General features: G+C 43.9%; 1 protein-coding gene and 1 long non-coding RNA gene across 2 annotated transcripts in view; one reads left to right on the top strand and one right to left on the bottom strand.

Annotated features, from left to right (window-relative positions):
• LOC135177684 (very-long-chain enoyl-CoA reductase-like) overlaps positions 1 to 19336 on the top strand; it is a 32851-nt gene extending 13515 nt beyond the window's left edge. The window contains exons 3-13 of the mRNA XM_064148045.1: positions 1338 to 1389; positions 1689 to 1733; positions 3266 to 3369; positions 6636 to 6751; positions 6870 to 6975; positions 14582 to 14654; positions 14745 to 14788; positions 16244 to 16301; positions 17271 to 17359; positions 18397 to 18442; positions 18542 to 19336. Coding sequence (XP_064004115.1) covers positions 1338 to 1389; positions 1689 to 1733; positions 3266 to 3369; positions 6636 to 6751; positions 6870 to 6975; positions 14582 to 14654; positions 14745 to 14788; positions 16244 to 16301; positions 17271 to 17359; positions 18397 to 18442; positions 18542 to 18669 — 861 coding nt within the window. The 3' untranslated portion in view covers positions 18670 to 19336. The remainder of the gene's footprint in view (positions 1 to 1337; positions 1390 to 1688; positions 1734 to 3265; positions 3370 to 6635; positions 6752 to 6869; positions 6976 to 14581; positions 14655 to 14744; positions 14789 to 16243; positions 16302 to 17270; positions 17360 to 18396; positions 18443 to 18541) is intronic.
• Positions 19337 to 21216: 1880 nt separating this feature from the next.
• On the bottom strand, positions 21217 to 26980 carry LOC135177685 (uncharacterized). The gene is made up of 4 exons (XR_010303126.1): positions 26866 to 26980; positions 26393 to 26569; positions 24306 to 24460; positions 21217 to 22848 (listed from the first exon to the last, which is right to left on the bottom strand). It is a non-coding gene; the product is annotated as an uncharacterized LOC135177685 (long non-coding RNA).
• Between the last annotated feature and the right edge of the window lie 775 nt (positions 26981 to 27755).

Consider the following 27755-nt stretch of genomic DNA (forward strand, 5'->3'; position numbering starts at 1 on the left):
TGATTCTTGACCACTGATAGAGAATCTGCCTCTGACACAGATGCCATGAATGATCCTCACTTTCTACTGTAAGAAGTACTCTGAAACACCCAAACCAGTCATAGCCACCTGTAAGGTGTTACATTGAGTTCTATTTCTGCTTGTATAGTCTTACACTTACAGTAGTTGTTTTTCAAGATATGCACACACAGTAATTTTTTTTTCTCTGGGGACAGAGTGGCTGAGAGCAGCCAGGAAGAAAGGGACCTGGGGGTGCTGGTAGATAGTAGCTGAAGATGAGGCAGTAGTGTGCCCAGGTGGCCAAGAGAGCCAATGGCATCCTGGCCTGGATGAGGAACAGTGTAGCCAGTAGTGTCGGGGTCCGGAGGCTGGCGAGAGGTGAGATAGGGGCACTGATGACTCAAGACAGCAGCTTCTATGCATCAGTACAATTTTATTAGGGTAGTGCAGTGTCTTATATAGTGCTCAGAGGAGTTGTACCCAGCCAGCCTGGGGCTGGTACAAGTAGACAGTACCGATTGGCCCCAAGACACGTGCAGGGTGCAGTTAGGTTACCCTGTAGCAAAACAACCTGTGGTTCCACCCCAGGGAGCTGGCAGGGTCAGCCCCCTGGAGCTGTGTCCACCCCAGGGGCCGGCAGGGTCCACCCCTCAGCAGGTGTGTGTGGGTTGCTCACAGTGCCTTCCAGCTCAAGGACTTTTTCCCATCACAAGTTCTCATGTTTACAGCTCATGCCCCGCTGTGGGAGAAATTCTCCCACACAGGAGGACAAGGGAGGTTATTCTGTCCCTGTACTCAACACTGGTCAGGCCACATCTTGAGTGCTGTGTCCAGTTCTGGGCTCCTCAAGTCAAGAGAGATGTTGAGGTGCTGGAACGTGTCCAGAGAAGGGTGACAAAGCTGGTGAGTGGCCTGGAACACAGCCCTGTGAGGAGAGGCTGAGAGAGCTGGGGGTGTGCAGCCTGGAGAAGAGGATGCTCAGGGGTGACCTCATTGCTGCCTACAACTACCTGAAGGGAGGCTGTAGCCAGGTGGGGTTGGTCTCTTCTCCCAGGCAACCAGCAACAGAAGAATGGGACACAGTCTGAAGTTGTGCTGGGGAAGGTCTAGGATGAATGTTAGGAGGAAGCTCTTCCCAGAGAGAGTGATTGGCACTGGAATAGGCTGCCCAGGGAGGTGGTGGAGTCACCATCCCTGGAGGTGTTCAAGAAAAGCCTGGCTGAGGCACTTAGTGCCATGATCTGGTTGATTGGACAGGGCTGGATGATAGGTTGGACTGGATGATCTTGGAGATCTCTTCCAACCTGGTTGGTTGATTCTAAGTGTTTGTTTCCTAGGTGGAACCAAATGCCACCATTAGGGAGATCAGACTGATGTTCCACAAATTCTGTGAGTATAACTTTTGCAGCAGTTCACATCACATGAAGATACCCAGTATATAAACAAGAGAAAACAGCATGATTTGAAAGGTGATCTACACACACATAATGCTAAGTAATCTGTACGTTAATGTGATGATGTCAATATAGTTTTTATATACCATTTTTCTTTTTAATGCTGCATAGTTTCTTACAGATTTTTGTCTTAAATAAATACCTCTAAAAAATGTGTAACTAAATCTTATCTTCTTCATTTGCATTCATTATAATGGTACATTGTTTATCACTGCATTTTGTATGGTCTTACAGATCCTCAGTGGTATCCAGCAAGGCAGTCAATAAAACTTGATCCAAGTAAGTACTTGTGAGGAGTAGAGTAACAAAGCTCCGAGCAGGGGCCAGGTATAAAAGGTGCACTTTGCATGACTATTAGCTCTTAAGAATGAGTTGCCAGCTATGTTAATTAGTGCTATGAAGTCTGAAGAGAAACCAGAACAAATTTGATTCTTTGAAAGTGTTGAACAGTTCCACCCATGTGCCTGACACTTGGTGATTAGCTCAGGAGTCTCCACATTGCTGCAGTGCACCTTCCAACTACATAGAATGATAGAATGGTTTAGGTTGGAAGGGACTTCAAAGATCATCTGATTCCAACCCCCTGCCATAGGCGGGGGCACCTCCCACTGGAACAGGTTGCTCAAGGCTTCATCCAACCTAGCCTTGAACACCTCCAGGGAGGGAGCATTCACAGCCTCCCTGGGCAACCTATTCCAGTGTTTCACCACCCTACTGAGCACTTTGAGACAGGCAGCACAGAATCTACATACTAATTTCCCTTAGCTTCAGTGAAATGATATCTGTAGTGATGCACAGCTGGGAGTACTAAAAAGTTAGAGCTGTCAATTCACATAATCCTCTGCTCTCAGGTCAGAATTACAGTTCTCCTAAGGTAAGCAAACCATACTGCCATGGATGTAGGATTTTCTGATGAAGCTGATGCCATCTGGCTGACTTCAGTTGCAGTTATTGCTACTAGAGGCCACTTAGTACATGGCTTGAGTGCACAAAAAGTCAAACTGTGTTAATTCATACTGGCATTCAGTATAAAATGTAGCATTTTCTTCTTTTGGTCCACTAGCATAATTTTAGTTAAATAGTCCCTTAAAAGTATACTGGTGAAAGTTATTTCATTGAGTAGAATGCAGCAATGTAAACCAGGAGTCTGAGTATCTTATTTCCTTCTTCATAGATCTGCCTATGCAGAATCGCTACTGCTGGAGAAGGCTTTTAAGATCGTCAAGTCCAACTACTAACTATCTTCCACAGAGTTCTGTTGTGAGATGTGCCATGAGAAAATGCTGGCTTTATAGAGATTCCCCCAGTTGTAGGCTTGAAAAGCTTGAGTACTGGTTCAGGTCTTATGTAACCACCTCCTAGCTGGTTTACTGGAAAGAAATGAGGCAATGAAAACCTCTGTAGAAGAGCCTTTCTGTGTCAGCCTGTCCTAGCTTCTGTCTGTTTGGTGATCAGCAGTGAGGAGAGTGCAGTGCAGCTGACTAGGAGGTTAGTGACCTGTATCAAAGAGCAGTAAGCCATCAGCAAATTCTGCTGTAGCAGCAGTGAATCAAGTCTACTAGGCTGGGGAGGCACACCGGGTCAAGAATTCTCCACTCTGTCTTGGTGTGAATAGAGAATCCATGCTTATCTGCAATTACAGGGATGAATCAAAACTGAGTATAAACATTCTTAGTTTGTCCATTGAGAACCCAGGAAACCCATGGTATGACAAAGAATCTCACAGGCTGATTAAAGCACAACGTAAAGTTAGTAAGCTATCAAAGTTGACATGAGTTTCTTTGAGATGTAATTGCTTCTTTCCTTCTCAGAAGGAAAGTCTCTGAAGGATGAGGAAATCCTGCAGCACCTCCCTGTTGGCACAACTGCTACCTTATATTTTAAAGATTTAGGGCCACAGATAGGCTGGACTATGGTGAGCTATGCTTCAAGTCTGAGCCACTTTAATGGCTGTTTTCCATAATTAATCCTTACATCACCTCTTTCTTTGGTATTTCTCCAGTATTTCTGCATGATGCCTGCTCTGATAGTGGATGCAGGCAATGAATCCTCATTGCTTCAGTTCATTTAATTAGGGAAAGCAGTAACATGATATTCTGAATGCCTTGCTTCCTGGGGGAGCAGCAGTGGAAAACTTGCTGTAGGGTAGGGTTGCTCTCCTGAGCTAAGGTTCAGTTTCTCAAATGGATTTAGATATCTGCTGCAAAATCACTAGGAATTAAGTGTCTAAATGCCTTTGTGTGGTCTACTTCGTGGGGCCTGGGTAACTCTCCTGACAAAGATCAGGATTACACTGCTACAAGTTTCTCCTGCAGTAGGGTGACCAATAACCCTTCCAGTTCTTCAGAAGGACCATTATGCACTTACACCAGTTCTAGTGAAAGAACACAACACGAAGGGAAAAGTACCCAGTAATCTAAAGGCATATTTGCCATTTCTTAGCTCTGAGACATGAATAAAATCTTGTGTTAAAGACAAACAGCAAAAAACCAACATTCACAGGATTAAAAAAAGAAAAAGCCACATGATCTGCAAGGCTGAATATCCACATCTTTATTTTGGATGCAATGCCAAAAAAATCAGGCAGCTGTTACACAACTCCAATCCCAGCAAGACAGCAATACTTCTAATGGCAATGTAAGCTCAAAGACACACATGCATTAATATATAGTAAAAATATCATGGTCCAGAGTAACACCAGACTTCTGCTGTTCCATAATCTCCATGTACATTCTGCTGTCCCTGCCCTTCAAGCTACTTCATTCAGATACAGGCTGAGCCTTATCGAATAAAAAAGACAAACTTCTAACTCACAACCAAATCTGACCTTCACCAGAGAAAATGCTGATTGCTACAGAAGTTAATAACACCACTTTTCTGAGCATTGAAAAAATAGCTCTAAATTCACTAAGAAATTGTTGGGGGTTTGGCTGTATTTTTATTTGACAGAAGTGCCACCAATTTAATCTCTTTCTCCATAAATGATGTATGACCATATCTTCCTCACTTAGAGAAATATGGAAAATTGAACTGTTAATGCTTGGTCCATAGTTAACTTCAATGTAAATTATATCCCCAAGATATACACAACTATCTGAAATGAAAATTAATCAAGCTAGACAATGGCTTCTTTGGGTCTCTCCCCTCTTTTTTTTTCTTTTTTTTTTTTCTCTTTCTCTTTCTCTTTCTCTCTTTCTCATTCTTTATCCCTTCCCTTCCTTTCTTTTTCTTTTCCCTTCCTTTCTTTTTCTTTTCCTTTCCTTTCCTTTTCTCTTTTCTTTTCTTTTCTTTTCTTTTCTTTTCTTTTCTTTTCTTTTCTTTTCTTTTCTTTTCTTTTCTTTTCTTTTCTTTTCTTTTCTTTTCTCTTTCCTTTTCTTTTCTTTTCTTTTCTTTTCTTTTCTTTTCTTTTCTTTTCTTTTCTTTTCTTTTCTCTTCTCTTCTCTTTTCTTTTCTTTTCTTTTCTTTTCTTTTCTTTTCTTTTCTTTTCTTTTCTTTTCTTTTCTTTTCTCTTTTCTTTTCTTTTCCTTTCCTTTTCTCTTCTCTTCTCTTTTCTTTTCTTTTCTTTTCTTTTCTTTTCTTTTCTTTTCTTTTCTTTTCTTTTCTTTTCTCTTCTCTTCTCTTCTCTTCTCTTCTCTTCTCTTCTCTTCTCTTCTCTTTTCTTTTCTTTTCTTTTCTTTTCTTTTCTTTTCTTTTCTTTTCTTCTCTTCTCTTCTCTTCTCTTCTCTTTTCTTTTCTTCTCTTTTCCTTTCTCTTCTTCTCTTTTCTTTTCTTTTCTTTTCTTTTCTTTTCTTTTCTTTTCTTTTCTTTTCTTTTCTTTTCATTTCTTTTCTTATCTTTTCATTTCTTTTCTTTTCTTTTATTTTCTTTTATTTTATTTTATTTTCTTTTCTTTTCTTTTCTTTTCTTTTCTTTTCTTTTCTTTTCTTTTCTTTTCTTTTCTTTTCTTTTCTTTTCTTTTCTTTTCTTCTCTTCTCTTCTCTTCTCTTTTCTTTTCTTTTCTTTTCTTTTCTTTTCTTTTCTTTTCTTTTCTTTTCTTTTCTTTTCTTTTCTTTTCTTCTCTTTTCCTCTCTTCTCTTCTCTTCTCTTCTCTTCTCTTCTCTTCTCTTCTCTTCTCTTCTCTTCTCTTCTCTTCTCTTCTCTTCTCTTCTCTTCTCTTCTCTTCTCTTCTCTTCTCTTCCTTTCCCTTTCCCTTTCCCTTTCCCTTTCCCTTTCCCTTTCCCTTTCCCTTTCCCTTTCCCTTTCCCTTTCCCTTTCCCTTTCCCTTTCCCTTTCCCTTTCCCTTTCCCTTTCCCTTTTGTATAGGGTTAACACTCCTGGGGGAGTGACCCTGAACCTGACCCTAGGGGTCTTGGCCCCTCCTCAGGGGTGGGCCACACTCCAGGTGATGGTTAGCCCACTCCCCCCACTTCCTGTGGTATAAAAGAGACTAAAAGGATGGGTTTTGTGTTGTGCTGAGTCGACTTCTCCCCGGGGGGCACCCCCCCCAACCCAGGACATCAATTCTTGGTGCTTTTTTCCAAACGGAGACTTCTCTCCTTCCCACCCCTGAGGAGGGGCCAAGACCCCTAGGGTCAGGTTCAGGGTCACTCCCCCAGGAGTGTTAACCCTATACACCTTTCCCTTTCCCTTTCCCTTTCCCTTTCCCTTCCCATTAAAGATTGTTTGAACATGCTAGTCATGATTGTTTCCTGGGACATCTGCTGTGCTAACTGTTCATACAGATGGGGTCACACTCGCAAGCTGTGTTTCCAGTTTAAACAAACTTTATTCATTAGAAACAAATCTCTTCTTTTTCAAGATAAATTCTTCACCAAAATTCATCCTAGCCTAAAATAAAGCAACAGTTTTTGAGGGCAAGAGGAGGGTGAGAGCTGAGTAAATGCAACATGCATGCATATCTACCATGATCTCTGGACTGCCATGATTATCTTTCCATGCCCATGATGCGTTGGCTGCACTGGCAATGGCTGTTGGTATGCAAGTGAGGCAAATGCATTGCAGATCACTTATGTGCATGTCTACCACTTCCATAGCTGCAGCTCAGACTTGCTATGCCCTCAGTGCCTCTCTAAATACCATCTTAGGTCAGTGGAGCTGTTTATCCCACTGCATTACTTATCAGAGACCAAAGCAAAACTAGCATCTAATTCATCTGTCTAATTATGTTCTCTCTTTTTGCAGGTGTTTTTGATAGAATATACAGGTCCATTGTTCATCTATTTTCTGTTTTATTTCCGCATGCCTTTTGTCTATGGACTGGATGAGAGTTTTACATCAAGCCCACATCCAGTAGTTAAGTAAGTCCATTTGCAGGCTTGAGCAGTATTTCTTGTTAGCATTGTAGTCTTATTCCAAATGTCTTGCCACACGTGGTTTTTAAAGCACTCTTAAATGCTTTTGTCTTGCTGTTTCTAGCTTGGCATGTATCTGCCATTCTTTCCACTACATCAAAAGGTTGATTGAAACAGTATTTGTTCATCGGTTCTCCCATGGGACTATGCCACTGAGGAATATTGTGAAGGTAAATTGTGTCAGAATCTATCCATAGCCCCCCTTACAAATCCAACCCAGCCAACCTGTGCTCTGTCTCTGTAGCATAGAGTTGGTGTGGCTTTTGTAGTGATGCACAGCACATCTCACCAACCCAGCTCTTGCAAAAGGTTTCTTAATGTTGCTGTTGTATAACCCACGTTGCCATACTGTTATTCATGCTGCAGTATTCTCATTGCTCTTAGAATGTTAAACCTTCAGCATACAGCTTCCTTTTCACTCAGCTAGCTCCTTGGCAGTGGAGGTTTCAGTAACAATGCTGATTTTTAAGGTAGCTCATGCAGGCACAGTATTGGTTGCTTTTTTTTAACATATAAAAAGAAATATTTTCTGAAATAGTCATTTTCCATCCTTATTGCTCCTAACACTCTCGTTGCTTTTAAGCACCTGTAAACCTACCTTCGATCCAGCACAAAGCTGCTTGGTTGTTCTGCCTTTTCTTCCGCTTGCAGAAGCACTGCCGTACCTTACCAGTGCTGCTGTGGCACAGGGCAGCTCCTGAGAGGCAGACTCCTTGTGTCCTAGATGTGTGTGGTGGGCACATATGCATGGGCTGGTGTTGTTTTACAAAGGCGTGCCACAGAGTACACAGTGCCTTGTGCACAGCAAGGCAGGAGATTATCATCTACAGCTGGAAAAAAGTATGGTACAGTATCAGCAATTGGGTATTTAGCATCTGGGATTCAGACATTCCCTTGGAATCTGTCCTATGGCAGTGATACTCTCAGCAGCTGAAGCTCTACCTTCTGGCTAGCACCTTACAGATGTACACCTGGTGTTAGTTCTGCTGATACCTTCATGCGTTCTAAATGGAAGTATGGTCTGTAGTTGAGCAGTGACCCTTGGCAAGGATCCTCCCTAGCAATTTTCTCTGTTTAGAATCATAGAATCAGTCAGGGTTGGAAGGGACCACAAGGACCATCTATTTTCCACCCCCCTGACATGCCCAGGGACACCCTACCCTAGATCAGCTTGGCCACAGCCTTGTCCAGCCTGGCCTTAAACACCTCCAGCCATGGGGCCTCAACCACCTCCCTGGGCAACCCATTCCAGCCTCTCACCACTCTCATGTTCAACAACTTCCGCCTCATGTCCAGCCTGAACCTACCCACCTCCAACTTTGCTCCATTCCCCCTAGTCCTGTCACTCCCTGACAGCCTAAAAAGTCCCTCCCCAGCTTTTTTGTAGGCTTCCTTCAGATACTGAAAGGCCACAAGAAGGTCACCTGGGAGCCTTCTGTTCTCCAGCCTGAACAGCCCCAACTCTTCCACTCTGTCCTCACAGCAGAGCTGCTCAATCCCTCTGAGCATCCTTGTGGCCCTTCTCCTGACACCCTCCAGCATCCCCACATCCCTCTTGGCATAGGGGCTCCAGAACTGGATGCAGTACTCCAGGAGAGGTCTCAGCAGAGCGCAGTAGAGGGGGAGAATCACCTCCCTCGACCTGCTGGCCACACTTCTGATGCAGCCCAGGCTGTTGTTGGCTTTCTGAGCTGCAAGTGCACACTGCTGTTTCCTGCAGAGAAAGACTGCAGGCACTGTTAAAAAGCCAGCAGATCTCTCAAAGACCTGTTCTTGACCCGACAGCAGCTAATACATGCTAAACAATAGAGAAGTTAGTAACTTTACCATGAGAAACAATCTGTCCAGTGTGACAAAACTCTATTGTCCTACTGCCATCTCTGACCGCTACTTGCTCCTTCCTGACGGTGCAATCTGTTGCTGCTAAAAGTGACATTTCCAGCAGTCATTCTGATCTCTTCTGCTTTACCCAGGTCGGTGGTACTACCTCTAAAGTTGCTCATAGTTCTTCTTCTACCAGCTTAGTAATGCTTGGGTTTGTTTTGCTTTAAAATTTCATTGACTTTGGTGATGTTACTTCAGCATTGAGCCAGTGAGAAAAACATCACATCCTCTCCTGTTTTTTAACTCATGCACAGATGGTAGATGGAGCTTCTTACTTGGAAACATTTGATCACATACACAGCAAAAACAGAGAGCTTATTTCCTAAGTGCAGTGGAGAGCAAGCTTTAACAAAAGACACTTCAGCCTCAGTAAGTGGAGATCTGAGACAGGAGCTTAGGAGATATGTGATTTTCAGCCTTTGTTTACCAAATGGAGGTGGGAATATGTGATGCTGTAACATGTAGCAGGGATTCACCATAGAATCATAGAATCAGTCAGGGTTGGAAGGGACCAAAAAGATCATCTAGTTCCAAGCCCCATGACATGGGCAGGGACACCCTAACCTACATCTGGCTGCCCACAGCCTCATCCAGCCTGGCCTTAAACATCTCCAAGCATGGGGACTCAACCACCTTCCTGGGCAACCCATTCCAGCCTCTCACCACTCTCATGCTCAACAATTTCCTCCTCACAACCACTCTGAATCTCCCCACCTCCAGCTTTGCTCCATTCCTCCTACTCCTGTCAATTCCTGATGGCCTAAAAAGTCCCTCCCCAGCTTTTTTGTAGGCCCCCTTCAGATCCTGGAAGGCCACAAGAAGGTCACCTGGGAGCCTCCTCTTCTGCAGACTGAACAGCTCCAACTCTTTCAGTCTGTCCTCACAGGAAAGCTGCTCCAGCAGCTCGGAGCATCCTCGTGGCCCTTCTCTGGACACACTCCAGCATCTCCACATCCCTTTTGACATAGGGGCTCCAGAACTGGATGCAGTACTCCATGTGTGGTCTCAGCAGAGCAGAGTAGAGGGGGAGAATCACCTCCCTCGACCTGCTGGCCACACTTCTCCTGATGCAGCCCAGGACCTGGTTGGCTTTCTGAGCTGCAAGTGCACACTGCTGGCTCCTGTTGAGCTTCTCATCCACCAGCACCCTCATGTCCCTCTCCTCAGGGCTGCTCTCCAGCCACTCACTGCCCAGCCTGGATTTGTGCTTGGCATTGCCTTGACCCAGATGCAGGACCTTGCACTTGGTCTTCTTGAACCTCCTGATGTTGGCTTGTGCCCACCTCTCCAGCCTGTCCAGGTCCCTCTGAGTGGATCCCTTCCCTCGAGCGTGTCTGCTGCACCACACATCTTGGTGCCATCAGCAAACGTGCTGAAGGTGCACTCAGTGCCACTGTCCATGGCACCCACAAAGATGTTGAACAACATTGGCCCCAGGACTGATCCAAAAGCAGTCCATGCTATATACCAACATAGCATAACTCTTTCTAAGAGATGTATTTTTTTTCTGGGCCATGGAGAGGTAGAATACTTGATTTATCTGGAATTAGTAAGCAGCTGGCTTAGGGTGAATGTGAAAGAGATGAATACAAAAATTATGTGGTGATAAAGGAAGTATCAAAAAGAAAGTTGATAGTGGTTGTGCCAGAAAAGGGCATCTCAGACCTTTAATAATACAGAGGTACTGGTGCAGTTCCTCAAAGGTTAGTGTTATGATTGATTTTACTGAATATTTTCATGGGAGAAAAGGGGTATTATCTCTTTGTATAAAAATATCTGAAGGAAAAGTATTGATGACAAACGCAGCTCCCTCAGCCTCTCCTCACAGGGCTTGTGTTCAGGTGGGATAAATGGACAAAGAGATCAGGTGACTCTCTTTTTCCCCAGGAAAAGCAACAGAGCCATAGGAATTACTCCAGTGAGATGCAATCTTGTTAGTGTCCTATCCTTAAACTACTGCTTCTCCTTAACATTGCCTTATTCTACTACCACATGTACATTATTAACTGCCATACAAACTTAGGTGGAAACAATCCCTTGTAATCCTGGAATGGCATCTTACAAGAAGCTTTTCCCTACCTTGGCAGAGGATGAATTGTATGGCAATGGATTTCAGTGCAGTGAAATTAAATTGAAACATGACTCATGGCTTAGCTCCCTACAATACATGCTGTGATTAAACAGGACAAGTTCTGCTCATCCAGGGAACATGATTCACTCCAAAAGTTATAAGAAAAGGAGCTTTAGTGTAAGTGGAGTCTGCCACTGCTAAGGTCCTTAGTGTGGAGCAGGCTGTGGATGTAGTCTACCTGGTTTTCAGCAAAGCCTTTGACACTGTCTGCCACAACAAGCTCCTGGCAAAGCTGGCAGCTCATGGCTTGGACAGATTCACTCTGATATGGGTCAAGAACTGGCTGGAGGGCTGGGCCCAGAGAGTGGTGGTGAATGGTGCCACATCCAGTTGGCATCTGTCACGAGTGATGTTCCCCAAGGATCAGTGCTGGGCCCAGTCCTGTTCAATATCTTTATTGATGCTCTGGACCAGGGGATTGAGTCCAGCATCAGTAAGTTTGCAGATGACACCAAGCTAAGAGCAGCTGTGGATCTGTTAGAAGGTAGGAGAGCCCTGCAGAGGGACCTGGACAGGCTGGATGGGTGGGGAGAGGCCAACTGGATGAGATTGAACAAGGCCAAGTGCAGGGTTCTGCACTTTGGCCACAACAACCCCAAGCAGCACTACAGGCTGGGGACAGAGTGGCTGGAGAGCAGCCAGGCAGAAAGGGACCTGAGGGTACTGGTAGACAGTAGCTGAACATGAGCCAGCAGTGTGCCCAGGTGGTCAAGAGAGCCAATGGCATTGTGGCCTGGATCAGGAAGAGTGTGGCCAGTAGGATGTGGGAAGTTATTTTTCCCTGTACTCAACACTGGTCAGGCCACACCTTGAGTGCTGTGTCCAGTTCTGGACTCCTCAATTCAAGTGAGATGTTGAGGTGCTGGAATGTGTCCAGAGAAGGGCTGGTGAGGGGCCTGGAGCACAACCCTGTGAGGAGAGGCTGAGGGAGCTGGGGGTGTTTAGCCTGGAGAAGAGGAGGCTCAGGGGTGACCTCATTGCTGCCTACAACTACCTGAAGGGAGGCTGTAGCCAGGTGGGGTTGTTCTCTTCTGCCAGGCAACCACCAATAGAACAAGGGGACACAGTCTCAAGTTGTGCTGGGGGAGGTCTAGGCTGGATGTTAGGAGGAAGTTGTTGGCAGAGAGAGTGATTGGCATTGGAATGGGCTGCCCAGGGAGGTGGTGGAGTCGCCATCCCTGGAGGTGTTCAAGAAAAGCCTGGATGAGGCACTTAGTGCCATGGTCTATACGATTGGAGTTACCTGACCCCACCCCCACTTAAGAAAAACACCCAGACTAGACTCAGCTGATCTGGAAATTAGAATGAAGCCTTCTATTTACAGCTTATATGCATATATATATTTACAGCTCATAATACACAAGCAGGTATTTACAATCTATACAGCTACAGACAGAAATATACCAGTTACAGAGTAATACAGAAACACAACAGCCCTCCCAGAAGCCAGAGTCCCCAGGAGGGGCTCCCAACCACCCTTCCACCTTCTTCCCACCCCTCTACCTTACCCCATACTTTGCCTTACATTCAAGGGGAGTTTGGAGGATTGGCCAGGGGGATTAGGAAGCAGACGGATTAGTCACACAGACAGCAGGTTAGAGAGAGAAGCGCAGCCCAAAGCCAGAGAGCAAACCCTGTTATCTGTGTTTGTGTTCTTGTTCTTATCCATCTCAGCAAGCCTATGAGTGCAGTAGACACCCCCATTGTTTCCTTTTCACAGCCTATAACCTAATTCTTCTCATCAGAATATCCCAGCTAGGCTTAAACTTAGCACACAGCTAGTGTGGGTTGCAGATGCAGAAAGGTAATCACTTCTGGGGTTTTTATTGTTAGAAATGAAGTTCTGGTATGTATTAGGGGGAAAAGAATGCACAATTCAAGCCCTTAAAAATGTTACACCAGTCAATATAGGAGAGAATGCAGCACTGTGTAAGAATTTTGGCTGCAGGACTAGGAACGAAAAACTTAAAGAGAAAATAGAAAGACCTAAAAATGTCTAAGATATGTTAACCTATAGGAAAGCCAGGAAGAGTCATCATAAGAGGACCATTATTTTAGCCAAGACAAAATAGGAGGGAAAGAAAAAACAGAAGTGTGAAAGGTAGATAAAGAGTTCGGTTTTGGTCTTGCTGAAGTCCAGCTGATAACCAAACATGCCCTCAAGCATTAAAAACTGAGCCACTTGGTTTGATAAAGGAAGAAACCTCAACTGACGAGAGGCAAATTTATGAGTTGTCAAGAAGCATTAAAGTCTGTTTGCAAGAGAATAGCACCTAGAGGTGCAAATAGAGAGGAAGAAGAGGAATCACAGTATCACAGTATCACCAAGGTTGGAAGAGACCTCACAGATCATCAAATCCAACCCTTTACCACAGAGCTCAAGGCTAGACCATGGCACCAAGTGCCACGTCCAATCCTGCCTTGAACAGCTCCAGGGACGGCGACTCCACCACCTCCCCAGGCAGCCCATTCCAGTGTCCAATGACTCTCTCAGTGAAGAACTTTCTCCTCACCTCCAGCCTAAATTTCCCCTGGTGCAGCCTGAGGCTGTGTCCTCTCGTTCTGGTGCTGGCCACCTGAGAGAAGAGAGCAACCTCCTCCTGGCCACAACCACCCCTCAGGTAGTTGTAGACAGCAATAAGGTCACCCCTGAGCCTCCTCTTCTCCAGGCTAACCAATCCCAGCTCCCTCAGCCTCTCCTCGTAGGGCTGTGCTCAAGGTCTCTCCCCAGCCTCGTCGCCCTTCTCTGGACACGCTCAAGCATCTCAGTGTCCCTCCTAAACTGGGGGGCCCAGAACTGAACACAGTACTGAAGGTGTGGTCTGACCAGTGCAGAGTACAGGGGCAGAATGACCTCCCTGCTCCTGCTGACCACACCATTCCTGATGCAGGCCAGGATGCCACTGGCTCTCTTGGCCACCTGGGCCTACCTCCTATCCACAGACGTATAAGAAGGGAGAATTTAACTTGTCACCAAGATACAGAAGCAGCAGCATCAGAAGGAAAAACACAAGGCTAGAGCAGGAAGAGCAAACAGGAGACAGAGAATGTAAGAGTAAGCAGGTTTGGGTTTTTTTGTTTGTTTGTTTTTTCAAATGAAGTCTTCACAGGCTTCCCAACCTCTGAGACTGGTCAGGTATGAGTTGGTACAACCATTAGTGACAGCTGTGTTAGCAGTTGAGAGAACAGAAGCTGGATCATAGAAAGTCAAGGACAGCAGTAGAGGGGATAAACTATGTGAAAGAGCAGAGGAAAGCAGTGAGGCACAATAACTTTAAGGTAGAAAAATTTACAGCATTGGAAAGAAAGAAAACTAATGGAGTGAAGGAGAAGAAAAAAGATCAAGAGATTGAGCAACATAAAGGAATAAGCAGGGAAGAGAACACAGTAGAGAAATCTCTAACTTTACAAAGTTAGAGAGGTAAGCAAAATAACTCTCTCTTTCATACAGTCTGTGTGGCTCTATCTGTGGCTAAAAGGACTGCCAGACAGTTGGTTTTCAATAGTGTGATCATACCTTCTGAAACTCTCTACAAGCTTAACAACTTCAAGATATCTAAGATAAAACCTGACCCTATGAGCAGTACTTCTTCCTGTTATCAACTGTCATCTGCTCCCACCTTACCACACTTAGTATTGTCATTTTTTTGCCCTGTCAGCAGCTTGAAGGATCAGACCAATTGATTGTTATCAGCAGTCCTTGCTGTGAAAATTGGCCTAGAGGATTGTACTAAAACAAAGACAAATTCCCTGTTTTCCAGAACTGCTTGTATTACTGGGGATTTGCAGCTTGGCTTGCTTATTACATCAATCATCCTCTTTACACGCCTCCTTGTAAGTACCAAAACAGCCCTCAGTATGATTTAAGTGTGTAAGTGTTTGTACATTGGTTCTAATCACATGTAAACTCTCTTTTTTTAACAGCTTATGGGAAAAAGCAGATAAATTTTGCTGTGGTCATGTTTCTGGTAGGTCTGCTATGCTTTTTATAAAATGCTGACACCTCTTGCTCTATTTCTTATGTTGTCTAAGTGAAGGAGGGAGGAGGATAAACAGAGACTTCAAACCTAGAATCATAGAATCAGTCAGGGTTGGAAGGGACCACAAGAATCATCTAGTTCCAACCCCCCTGCCATGGGCGGGGACACCTTACCCTACATCAGGCTGGCAACAGCCTCATCCAGCCTGGTCTTAAACAGCTCCAGGGCACCTGAACGCCTGGGACATCCTACTAAAGTTGAGGCATGCAGAACAGAGAAATCTGTCATTTTTTAATGTGGTCTTGTACACAAGGGGAGGTTTTGATTCAGTATTCATTGCAATACTGATGTGTTTATCTGCCAGAAGGATCTCTCAGAATCATTAAAGGAATCCTGGAACTATCAGTTTGTGATACTGTGTGGAAAAGCCAGGGGGTTTGTTTTGTGGGGTGTATATTGAGAGCTGAGAATCACAAGGGGCCACTAAACCTGGACAACTAAGTATGTTGCTGAGCATTTCCAGTTACAGAGGGATTTTTACAGCTTTCCTTATGAAGCACAACTCTTAAGTCACTGTCCATTCTCACAGTTCCTAGGAATGATTCAAGCATGCAGAAACACTGTAAGGGTAGCCAACAAAGGTGCACCCAGTTTTCCTATTGTATGTGTAACTTGTTCAGAACTGTTGACTTGCTTTGGGAAACTAATAAGTGACTGCAGTTTCCCAGTATGAAAACTCTGTAGATTAATAATCTATTCCCATTTTATAGAGACACTACATAGCTGAAAGGACTGGGCTGGGAATAAAACTCATGGGAGAGTGGCCATAATCATATAAATGGGTCATTTCAGTACACTTTCTACATAATTGATTGGGGAAGCATGATTTAAGACCAGTGGAGGAAGCTGGTTGTGACTCATATCAATTCAATTCTTATCAATCAATATCTCCAAAGAAGAAAACTTAGAGCCCAAGATTTATCTTCCTTGGGATTTTAATAACTTTTAAGGAAACAAAAGTATCCAAATCAAATTTTCATATGCTTTTAAATACAGGAGAGCAACAAAAAAGTAAAGCAAGTGTCTCCTGGATTTACTTTTATCCCATTTGGTTCAATGCCTCTAGAGCTCACGGGGATTGCACAAGTAGTGAATCTGATCGTTCAGATACTGAATTCATTCTTGCTGGCAAAGACCATAAGTGTATAAGAGACTACAATATTGACTCATGTTTGAGCAAAGATTTTCCATCCTGCTGTTAGAGAACATATTTATTATGGTGCCTTGACTTCCATTTTTAAATCTCATCGCAGATTATTTTATTTTTCTACCTTTTTTCTTTTTTTTCCCCCCAGAGTACCCTAAGAGAAAAATAAAGCTAAAATGAAGAAGACTAAGTAGAAGGGAAGCACATTTTTAACTCAGTCATGCTTTTTCTTGCAGCTTTGTGAAGCTGGAAACTTTTCCATTCACGTTGCACTCAGTGACCTCCGGAGAAAAGGTAAAAACCTGTTGTAATTTTTTCACTTTTGCACAGCCCACTCAGTACTTGTACAGTTACTCTACCTCGTGAAAGACCTGATCCTGGAGGGTGTGGATACCCACCAGCTGACTGCTGTGGGTGTGCAGTTTGCTCAGCACTGTAAAGATTGGTTGCTAGAAGAGATGAGACAGTGCAAGACATCCTACACCAGGCTGTTAAACAGCACTACTTTTCTTGCTGTAATTTGTATTGGTTAGGGCCAGATTGAGTTGGGAGGAGCAATTACAGTATCACAGTATCACCAAGGTTGGAAGAGACCTCATAGATCATCAAGTCCAACCCTTTACCACAGAGCTCAAGGCTAGACCATGGCACCAAGTGCCACGTCCAATCCTGCCTTAAAACAGCGACTCCACCACCTCCCCGGGCAGCCCATTCCAGTGTCCAATGACTCTCTCAGTGAAGAACTTTCTCCTCACCTCGAGCCTAAATTTCCCCTGGCGTAGCTTGAGGCTGTGTCCTCTTGTTCTGGTGCTGGCCACCTGAGAGAATTACAGTGGTAGTGCAAAAGGAAATGTTGCTGGTATAAACTACTCCAGGGAATGTAATTTCACTGGCTTCTACAGGGGGCACAAGACCCCTGTGCAGGCCAGGGATCCTTGGGTGTGAGCCTAACCTTTTACAGCTACCACCTATGACTGCTGCAATGGCATCCTGTGACACAACCTGAGAAAACCTTTAAGTGTAGTGCTTGAGGTACATTTTATGGGAGCACCCACCATCGAATGCATCTATAGATGCCTTTCTAATGCCCAGAGCATTTCCTTGAAGTTATCCCATTCCTTCTGTGGGCCTAGAGGACATCCTGTTGCCCTCACATCCTGTTTGTCTGCCTGATAGCCATGAGACGCAGCAGTAGGTTATCTTTATATGAAACAATATGCTTAGGAGGTGTGAATATTTTATGGTTTGTTTTCTGATCTATAGGATCCAAAACCCGTAAGATCCCATATCCAACAAAGAATCCTTTCACATGGCTGTTTTTCTTTGTATCTTGCCCTAACTATACATATGAGGTATGTATTCTCAAAGGAAAAGTTAACATTTGAGTTTTGCTGAGAACATTTTCTTTCTTTCTTTTTAGAATGTTAAATGTGGAAGGAACCTCTGAGATAGTTTGGCTTGATATATTTCTCATCCTCCCCTAAACCTCATGAAATCACACAGCAGACAGGGAGTGATCTGTTCTTCCACTCCTCACTCAAAGCAGCACTTAGGGGACTAGCCCTAAACAGACAGCTCTGACCCCGGGCCTGCGATTCAGTACTGCTGCTAGACAAGACAGATCTATTTTAAGGCAGTGCACAACTTGCAGAGAGGAACAGGAAGATTGCCACTGAATGTGTGTTGTGTCTGGTGGAATCACTTGGGAATAACACAGTATGCAGGAAGATAGTGGGCAGAGGAACAGAAGGTACTGTGGTAAATAGGAAATAGGCCCAGGTTGTCTTCTCCATTTCCTTAAGTTATGCAGTCACTTGTCTTGGTGATGACTGCTTTAGAAGCTTGAATCTGTTTTATCTCTTCATAAGCCTTAATCAGGATCCAAAATCTGGACTCTGCTCAAAACCAGTTAAAAGCAGTGCAACTTGGTGTAAAATCCACTCTTGCACAGGACAGTATCAGGTTTTAACTTCAGTGGAAGTCACAGAATCAGCCAGGTTGGAAGAGACCTCCAATATCATCCAGTCCAACCTAGCACCCAGCCCTAGCCTCAGACTATGAAGTCTGTATTCCAGACTATATCGAGTCTATATTCCTAGCACTGACAGAGGCATGAAAAATACAGATTAGGTAGAGAAATGGAAAGGACACTCTGTTGTAATGCTTAGCATTTTGTCAGGATGATAGCTGTGTAAGCAAACATAAAGGTTTTATTTGTGATAATAAGGCACTTTTTGGCTAAAGGTATCTTGCCCTAACACTAGAAACGGATATGGCTGACCTTGGCTTTTTTATTTACCTGTACTAGGACAAGGTTGGTTTTGATCAATAGAGACATAAATGCAAATGCTGTCACCAGAAATATTTTACATTTCCTTGGCTAAAACAGGTGGGGACCTGGATCAGTTTCACTATCATGACTCAGTGTGTTCCAGGTGAGTAATGTTTTGGTACTTCACTTTGAAGTGATGTCAGCAACAAGAGTGTGGTGTCAATGTGATAATGGAACGTGTCTTTTTCTTCTTTCCTTCCAGTGGGGCTGTTCACCTTTCTTTGCTTCATTCAGATGACAATTTGGGCAAAGGACAAACATTGCACCTACCTCCGGGAATTCAAGGATTATCCGAGTCTTCGAATGCCCATTATCCCCTTTTTGTTATAAGAAAGAAGGCTTAGTTTGAACATTGCACAGAACTGCAAGAAGAAACAGATGATAAACCTATCAAATAAGTGAATTAATTGGAAGGGTTTTGGTGCACACTGAATCTCCGTTGTTGAGAGAAAATACATGCGCTTGAGAACTACCAAAAGCCTCTACAGTTCACTGATTTGATTGGCTTAGGTTTTCCTCTGCTAGTGTATTTAGACTGATGATTCGGAGATGTGGAGAAGTCTGTGCTGAAAAGCAGCTCCAAATTTAGCATGGTATCCTGGAAGACATAAGTGCATTGGAACGAGGACAGACCAGCTAACTACTAGAGCTCAGCTCAGCCAGCACAGCCAGCTGACCTGAAGACATCTGCATGACCTGCTGCCTTTGACTTGGAGAAGAGTGTGCTGCCTGGTGGCAGGTGCTCTGTAACAAATATTACCAAAGAACATGAATGGCTTCTGGAATAAAGAAGTAGGCAATATCTCACATACCTGATTTGGGTCTAACCACAAGTATTTGATTTGGGTCTAACTGCAGATACCTCATTTGGATCTAACCTCAAACACCTGATTTGGGTCTAACTGCAAGTACCTGGTTTGGGTCTAACCTCAAATGCCTGATTTGGGTCTAACAGCAAATACCTGATTTGGGTCTAACCTCAAATGCCTGGTTTGGGTCTAACTGCAGATACTTCATTTGGTTCTAACCTCAAATACCTGATTTGGGTCTAACTGCAAGTACCTGATTTGGGTCTAACCTCAAATGCCTGATTTGGGTCTAACAGCAAATACCTGATTTGGGTCTAACCTCAAATGCCTGATTTGGGTCTAACCTCAAATGCCTGATTTGGGTCTAACCTCAAATGCCTGATTTGGATCTAACCACAAGTACCTGATTTGGGTCTAACAGCAAATACTCGATTTGGGTCTAATCTCAAATGCCTGATTTGGATCTAACCGCAAGTACCTGATTTGGGTCTAACCTCAAATGCCTGATTTGGATCTAACCGCAAGTACCTGATTTGGGTCTAACAGCAAATACCTGATTTGGGTCTAACCGCAAGTACCTGATTTGGGTCTAACAGCAAATACTCGATTTGGGTCTAATCTCAAATGCCTGATTTGGATCTAACCGCAAGTACCTGATTTGGGTCTAACAGCAAATACCCAATTTGGGTCTAATCTCAAACTTACCAAAAGAATTTGAAGTAAGAAGTATTTGTAGCAAATACGTTCTCTGTTGGTGGTTTTCTTTATGTTTGGTGTTTTTTATTAGCCTTCTTCATCAGCAAACTGCCTACAAGTAATAAGGCTCAGAGGATCTGATCTACGCTCTCTGTGGTATCTGGTTTATTTTCATACGACAAGTCCATATGATACCAAAAAGAACTTTTCACCCAGCATTTTATGTCAGCATTTTCTGAATCATTTTTTTAAACACACTTTTGTAAATGCATGAAGTCGCTGATAGTCCTCAGAATGCCAACTCCTTTCCCATTTTCAGTGCCAGGGACAAAAATCAGCTACATTTTGGACTTCCTATGTTTTCTTATTCACCAGATGTTCAGTGGGACTTGGGTTTTGTGCAAATCTACTAAAACAAAAAATGCCAAACACAGATTGCAATCGATCTGAATGACATTTTAAAGAAGCCATTTTAGAACAGGAAGAGAAAGCATAGATACTGTTGTGTTTCATGATTTATTTATTTATCCAGAATGGATGTGTAGGAAATATATTGCAACTATTTCTAAGGGTGACATATGCAATAAATTGTAGACTGTATTTTGAGATCAGTTGAAATTATTATGGCAACAGAAGCCTACAACTGGTTGCATTTGATCGAGTCAGCCCCCCCCGGCACAACTTGAGACTGTGTCCCCTTGTTCTGTTGCTGATTGCCTGGCAGAAGAGACCAACCCCCACCTGACTACAGCCTCCCCTCAGGCAGTTCTAGATGGCAATGAGGTCAACCCCGAGCCCCCTCTTCTCCAGGCTGCACACCTCCAGCTCCCTCAGCCTTTCCTCACTGTTGCCCTTCTCTGGACACATTCCAGCACCTCAATATCTCTCTTGAATTGAGGAGCCCAGAACTGGACACAGTACTTAAAGTGTGGCCTGACCAGTGCTGAGTAGAGGGAAGAATATCCTCCCTCATCCTACTGGCCACACTGTTCCTGATCCAGGCCAGGATACTATCGGCTTTCTTGGCCACCTGGGCACACTGCTGGCTCATGTTCAGCTACTGTCTACCAGTACCACCAAGTCCTTCTCTCCCTGGCTGCTCTCCAGCCACTCTGTCCCCAGCCTGCATAGGGTTGTTGTGGCCAAAATGTAGAGCCCTGCACTTGGCCTTGTTAAATCTCATCCTATTGGCCTCTGTCCACCCATCCAGTCTGTCAAGATCCCTCTGCAGGGCTCTCCTACCCTCCAACAGATCCATCACCTGCTCCTACTGTGTCTGATATTTTGTACAGTCAAAAGTGAGAATGTCCTTGTATATATTTTTTCTTTTAAACCTGTATCAACTGAAGAAAAAAAACATCTAACAAAGGAAAAATACACGACCCAGGTTTTATTTCTGTATAATATAAACTGGGATAAGATTTCTTAGAAATGATTATATCTGGTAGATAACTGAAGCAATACATCATTAAGAATTGTTTTCAGTACTGTTGTTTTCTACTAGCTTAACTGTGAACTAGAGAAAAGGGCTAAATGATTTTCCACTGAGTGCAAGGTGGAGTACAAGCAGGGGGAAATTTTCCTTCTGAGAATAAAGACCTCTCACCCTATTCACATTATACACCCATTTAAGGTCCTGTCACAGGAAAGAAGAAAAAAATGGACCTTGATTTATTAGCAAAGATATCTCTTTCCAGGCCTCAGTGAGAAAACAAAACTTTTGGCAGATCTGGACATATTCCCTTTACTTTGTCTCTACTATGCCATTCTGCTTCCATTTAAGTAACAGAAATCACAGAAACAGTCATAGAAACATTTAGGTTGGAAAAGGCCCTCAGGATCCCCAAGCCCAATTGATATTCCTACTCTTCAAACATATCCCTAATCACCACATCTAAATGACTTTTAAACACATCCAGGGTTGGTGACTCAAACACTTCCCTCAGCAGCCCATTCCACTGCCTGATCACTCTTGCTGGGAAAAAAAATTCCTAATGTCCAGTCTAAACCTTCTCAGATGCAACTTGAGGCCATTCCCTCTTGTTCTGTCACTAATTATCTGGGGATCAGCAGCAGCCTCTCTGCAACATCCTTTCAGGTAGCTGTAGACTGCGATGAGGTCTCCCCTCAGCCTCCTCTTCCTTAAACAGCCCCAGCTCCCTCAGTCACTCTTCATAAAAATCATTTACCAGGCCTTTTGCCAGCTTTGCCCTCTCCTGTACTTGCTTGAAGATGAGATAATTTTCATTAGGAGAGGTTTTTTTTTTTTAAACAAAAGAACCCACACATTTCTTGCCTGTGTCTGAGATCTGAATTAATTCTTCCCCTTCTGGCTGAGACAGTGCCTGTTTTTACTGGCAGCTGGTGCGACAGTGAAGCAGCTTCCTAGCACCAGCCTGATCAGCCAGCATTGATGCTGTGATGGTGGTAGTCCTCTATACCCAGGATGGCAGGAATCCACTTGTAAGCTGAGCAATGCACTCTGCCTTGGGACCTCTATACTGCCTGGTAGCAGCTGACCTAAACAAGAAAAGTCTACCAGCCTGAAAGAACCCAACAGGGAAACTGTCTGTAATGCTCTCTACATGTCAACAAGGAGGAATAAGACTCCTCTTCTTATGTCTTTTAATGAAACATATGAGAGGAAGATTTTGTTCTATACCAAGGGCCTGCCTTCGACTTGCCCTTGATGCTTTGAGCATGTGGTGTTCCTGTAGAGCAGCAGAAGTTGGCTGTTGCTGGAGCTGTTGTGGTTGTCAGCACAGTGCTTGGATAGGTGGAAAAAAAAAAATCAGTGTAATACTGAGCATGGGAAGCTTTGTTTTCCCCTTGTATTGTTCTTGTATGGCACAAGCTTGCACTGTGCACACCAAGTGCTAGTCTATGCAACTGCCTGCTGATGTGAAGCAAGGGACACCTTTGCTTCTCAGATGGCTCCAGCAGCACGGGGATGCACAGGAATTTCTTCATCCTCCATCTGCTGTTTAGCAAAGTTAACAAAAACCTGTGCGAGGAAAGAAATTCATAGAATCAACCAGGTTGGAAGAGACCTCCAAGGTCACCCAGTCCAACCTAGTACCCAGCCCTGTCCAGTCAATCAGACCATGGCACTAAGTGCCTCATTCAGTCTTCTCTTGAACACCTCCAGGGGCAGCAACTCCACCACCTCCCTGGGCAGCCCATTCCAATGGCAATCATCCTCTGTCAAGAACTTCCTCCTAACGTCCAGCCTAGACCTCCCCTGGCACAACTTGAGACTGTGCCCTTGTTCTGTTGCTGCTTGCCTGGCAGAAGAGACCCACCCCCTAAATAATTGTATTTAGAATTTCCCATGAGACAGGCATTTTTCTGCTAACTTCTGTCATTTGATGAGCATTGATATAGTTTAGCCTAAATTGGTATAGTTTACTCCAAAGATATTGCAGGCTGCGAGAAGGCAACTCTCTTCCTCTGCTTGGCTGAATAAAGCAGCCAAGTATATGTTGTAAGCTCATCATATGATTAGTTATACTCTGGTAAGAAAAGGCAGACTGATAACCAAATATGGATTTAAATTTAGATTTGTCTGAACCACATATTTTATCTCAAAGCATTCTTTGTTCAAGATGTTTCTTCCATAATCCCTCGGGGTGCATTAGAAACCTACTTATGCCTCACAGTCTATCCTTCAAATACACCGAGACATGGCAGCTGAGGGCAGACAGCAGCCTGCAAAGGCTGTCCTAAAAGTCCTTATACTTTTCTTGCACAGTTTTTGTGAGCTGTTACATTTGGCAACCACAGAGCTATGTTATCATGATACTTAGTAGCAAGACTAGCAGTGGGCAGCCCATCAGTACAATTGCAGCGGAGAGCTTGGGCTTGTGGCCGCCACTAGGCACCAGCCAGGTGGTCTGCATACATAGGAAGGCTCGGTTTCTGGATGCAATCTGTGAGGAAAAACTGCCTTCTGCAGACAGCAGCTAATGCATGATTCCACAGAATTGCTGACAACCCTTTTCTGGCAGAGAAAAGGGTTTTAGCACACTCGTTTTACAATTGGAGCAGGGGCATAAAAAAGACGATTGTGGTAATGAGGGAAATTGTAACTACTTGATGGAAAGCCATGAACCAGTCTCAGCTGCAGACTTTCTATCTGTGCAAGAACTGAAACTATTCTCTTCTGGAATCTTCATGTTTTCTGTCTTACACATAAAGCATTGTGAAGACAAAAACAAAACCACAACCAGTGCAGTGCTGAGTCATAGAAGCTACATCTTTAGCCTTCTGTTGCTAACACCACAGTTTTTAAGTAGCACTTACACCTAAGAAACTGTCATTTGAAGTGCAGTCTTCTACTTAACTTTCCAAGTGACAGGAACCACTCCTAGGACTTTAAAATACAGACTGGCCAGGCCTCCGCAAGTTCTGGCCCTTGGCATGTTATGAATCCAGTTAACCATCACAGATATTCACTGTTACCTAAGTCAAAAGCAAGACTGCTTTTCCCTCTGCTGGAACTTCCTTCAGGTGTGCATAGAAGTGGAGATGTTCTCTTCCTGTAAGCAGGTCGTCAATGGCAAACTGAGGGCAGTACCCCTGTGTTTTGATGGGTGTTTGAAATGTGGGTCAATAGGCTGGAGAGGAAAAAAGAAAAGAATCTTAGTTCTGTACCATTAGCATTAAGACAGAGGTAGGCAGTTTGAAGGGCAACAGCTCTTGTAAGGGGGAAATGAAGTCTTTCTGATATATGACATTCTACTAACAACATCTGTCTGCACAGAAGAGGAATGAATCTGTTCTCACCTAATTCAGGTCAGTCCTGGTTAAGAGTGTAAGGCCATTTCCCTTTACTCATTTCCCTATCTAAGTGTAGGCTAACTTAGCAAGAGATTATTTGAACAGACACTCTGATCTTTTTTGTAAGTGGAAGGAAAAAAGGGTATTAAAAAAAGATCAATTTGATCTCAGAGCATGTTGACTAGAAACAGACAAGCAAGACACAAGTCTAACACTTCTTTGGTGGTTCTAGGAAGAAGTACAGAATCACAGAACAGTTAAGATTGAAAGAGGCCTCTGAAGGTTATCTTATCCACTCTGCTCAAGCTGTTGTTCAAATCATATCAATGGACAAACGGAGCTATTCAAGACCCACCTGGATGCATTCCAGTGTGATCTGGTATAGGTGATCCTGCTCTGGCAGGAGGTATTGCACTGAATGATCTTTGGAGGTCCCTTCCAGCCTCTAACATTGTGCAAATCAAATCTCAAATTCACCTAACAAACCAAGACACCAAAGTTGGAACTGAAACAACATAAATCCATATCAGATCACCTTGTATTAACTTAGGACTTTATGCCAGCACTGTGTAAAACAAGGAGGCTAGAAATAGCCAGACAAAGAGTCCCAAAGTTCTGATCAAAGTACCTTGTGGGACTGGTTACCTTGAGTTTGCAGCTTTTGCTATTGCATTGCCCCACTGTTAGCATTACTGTAACTTATCCACAGAACTTAGAACAGATAGTTGGAAGTATAAAATACCAGTGGGTGTTAACTGTGGTCTCTCTAAGTGCCATGAAACTGGAAAAAAGCTGCTAGGTCATTGAGACTATGACCTGGACAGTTCTGGCCTGGTAAACAGACTGTCCCAGGTGTATTTTACAGTACTTGCCTATTGTCTGCCAGCCACTACAGCATCTCCAGATGTCTCATTAGCATCTCCAGTCAGCATTTTGAATGTTGCTGTTTTGCCAGCGCTGTTCACTCCCAGCAGAACAAAGCTCTAAATCACAAACTTTATCACATTCTTACTATTTGCAACTTGCAGATCAGTAGAGACAGGGAGTATGAACTGATCCACAGAATATAATCTACTGTTATTGAACAATATGCCTCTCTGGGATGGATGCCAACACAGAGTCTGTCCACTGCAGGCTTGTGCTTACCTGCATAAATCTAAATCATAGAATCAACCAGGTTGGAAAAGACCTCCAAGGTCATCCAGCCCTGTCCAGTCATCTAGACCATGGCACTAAAGGCCTCATCCAGGCTTTCCTTGAACACCTCCAGGGATGGCGACTCCACCACCTCCCTGGGCAGCCCATTCCAATGCCAAACACCCTCTCTGGGAAGAACTTCCTCCTAACATTCATCCTAGACCTTCCCCAGCACAACTTGAGACTGTGTCCCCTTATTCTATTGCTGGTTGCCTGGCAGAAGAGACAAACCCCCACCTGACTACAGCCTCCCTTCAGGTAGTTGCAGACAGCAATGAGATCACCCCTGAGCCTCCTCTTCTCCAGGCTGCACACCCCCAGCTCCCTCAGCCTCTCAGAAAAAAGGGAAAAAAAATCTTATTTCAGGACTTTAATAGCAAAGAAAACCTTCTGATTTTTTAGTTTAATGTTATTGGCCTGTGGCAATTTTAGAATGAGGACAAGAGTAAATAAGCAGATTAAAAAGAGTAAGCATTCTACAAAGACAGATTCATACTTACACCTAATAATTTTTGAAAGGATCTAAAATACAAGTTTGCTGCATGCAGCATTTCACTTCTTATCTTTCTCACCTGGAGGCAGACCCGAGTAGCTCTGACATACCAAACTGAAGTGGAACAATCCAGCAGGATAGTCTGAAGAACAATAGGTCTCTTTCATTAGGGATCCCAGCACTATGTGCAATCCTTGTATTTCTGCTGCTGAAGTTTGCATGCATTCCAACAGCATAACATAGATGCCTTCAATGCCTGGGAAGAAGATGAATTAGTGGTAGAAACATATGCCACTGTTAGAAACCACTAACAGTTATTTCAACTGATGAGGTAAAAAACTTCACCAGGGAAGGTTGCACTGTCCTTGCTGACTTCCCAGTGCTTTGATTTCTCATCAAAATGAAGCAGCCCTGATTGATAAAATGCTTGTTATTTTCCAAGGCACAAGGCAGACTTGGAGATCAATATCATCTGGAGCCACAGCCAAAACAGGCTCCAAAGGAAAACAAATTTAATACATTTATTAGATTCCTTAATTCACAAAATATTACCTTTGTCAGTTCTTGTAACTCTGAGATACCTCTTTTGTTCCACCACTCATAATTCTTTCTTTCATCTGCAATGTTCTCATCTTCATTGATAACAGGTGACATGGCACTCCCAGCAAACCTGGCAAAACCAGAGAGACTGGCTGCAGAAACAATGACTTGCTCCAGTTTGAGTTCAAACAACAGTGAGAAACAATGGCTAATTGCTTGTCCAAAATTTGACTGGTGGAAGCAACACGATTGGAAATTCACATTGTGACACTGGCTGGGCACATTGCTGCTGTTGGAAGAATCCCTGACCTATGAAAATTAATCTATACTGAAAAGGTAGGAAATTACTTGCTCAAAAGAGCATGCCACACCATGACATCATCTGCCTCTCAGCCAAAGCTCTCATCCTTTGGCTCCTCTTCAGTAGCTAGGAAGAGTCCTAGTCCTGCTACAGATCTTTTGATCAGACTTCAGAGTAAAACAGTAGAATCATAGAATCAGCTACACTGGAAGAGATCTCCAAGATCATCCAGGCCAACCTATCACCCAGCCCTGTCCAATCAACTAGACCATGGCACGAAGTGTCTCAGCCAGGCTTTTCTTCAACACCTCCGAAGACAGCAACTCCTCCACATCCCTGGGCAGGGATGTTGCCAGGTGGGGATTGGACTCTTCTGTCAGGCAACCAGCAACAGAACAAGGGGACATAGTCTCAAGTTGTGCCAGGGAATGTCTAGGCTGGATGTTAGGAGGAAGTTCTTCACAGAGTGATTTGCCATTGGAATGGGCTGCTCAGGAAGGTGGAGGAGTCACCACCCCGGAGGTGTTGAAGAAAAGCCTGGACAAGGCACTTAGTGCCATGGTCTAGTTGATTGGACAGGGCTGGATGATAGGTTGGACTG

This window comes from Pogoniulus pusillus, chromosome 8 (assembly GCF_015220805.1).
Source record: "Pogoniulus pusillus isolate bPogPus1 chromosome 8, bPogPus1.pri, whole genome shotgun sequence".
NCBI lineage: Eukaryota > Metazoa > Chordata > Aves > Piciformes > Lybiidae > Pogoniulus > Pogoniulus pusillus.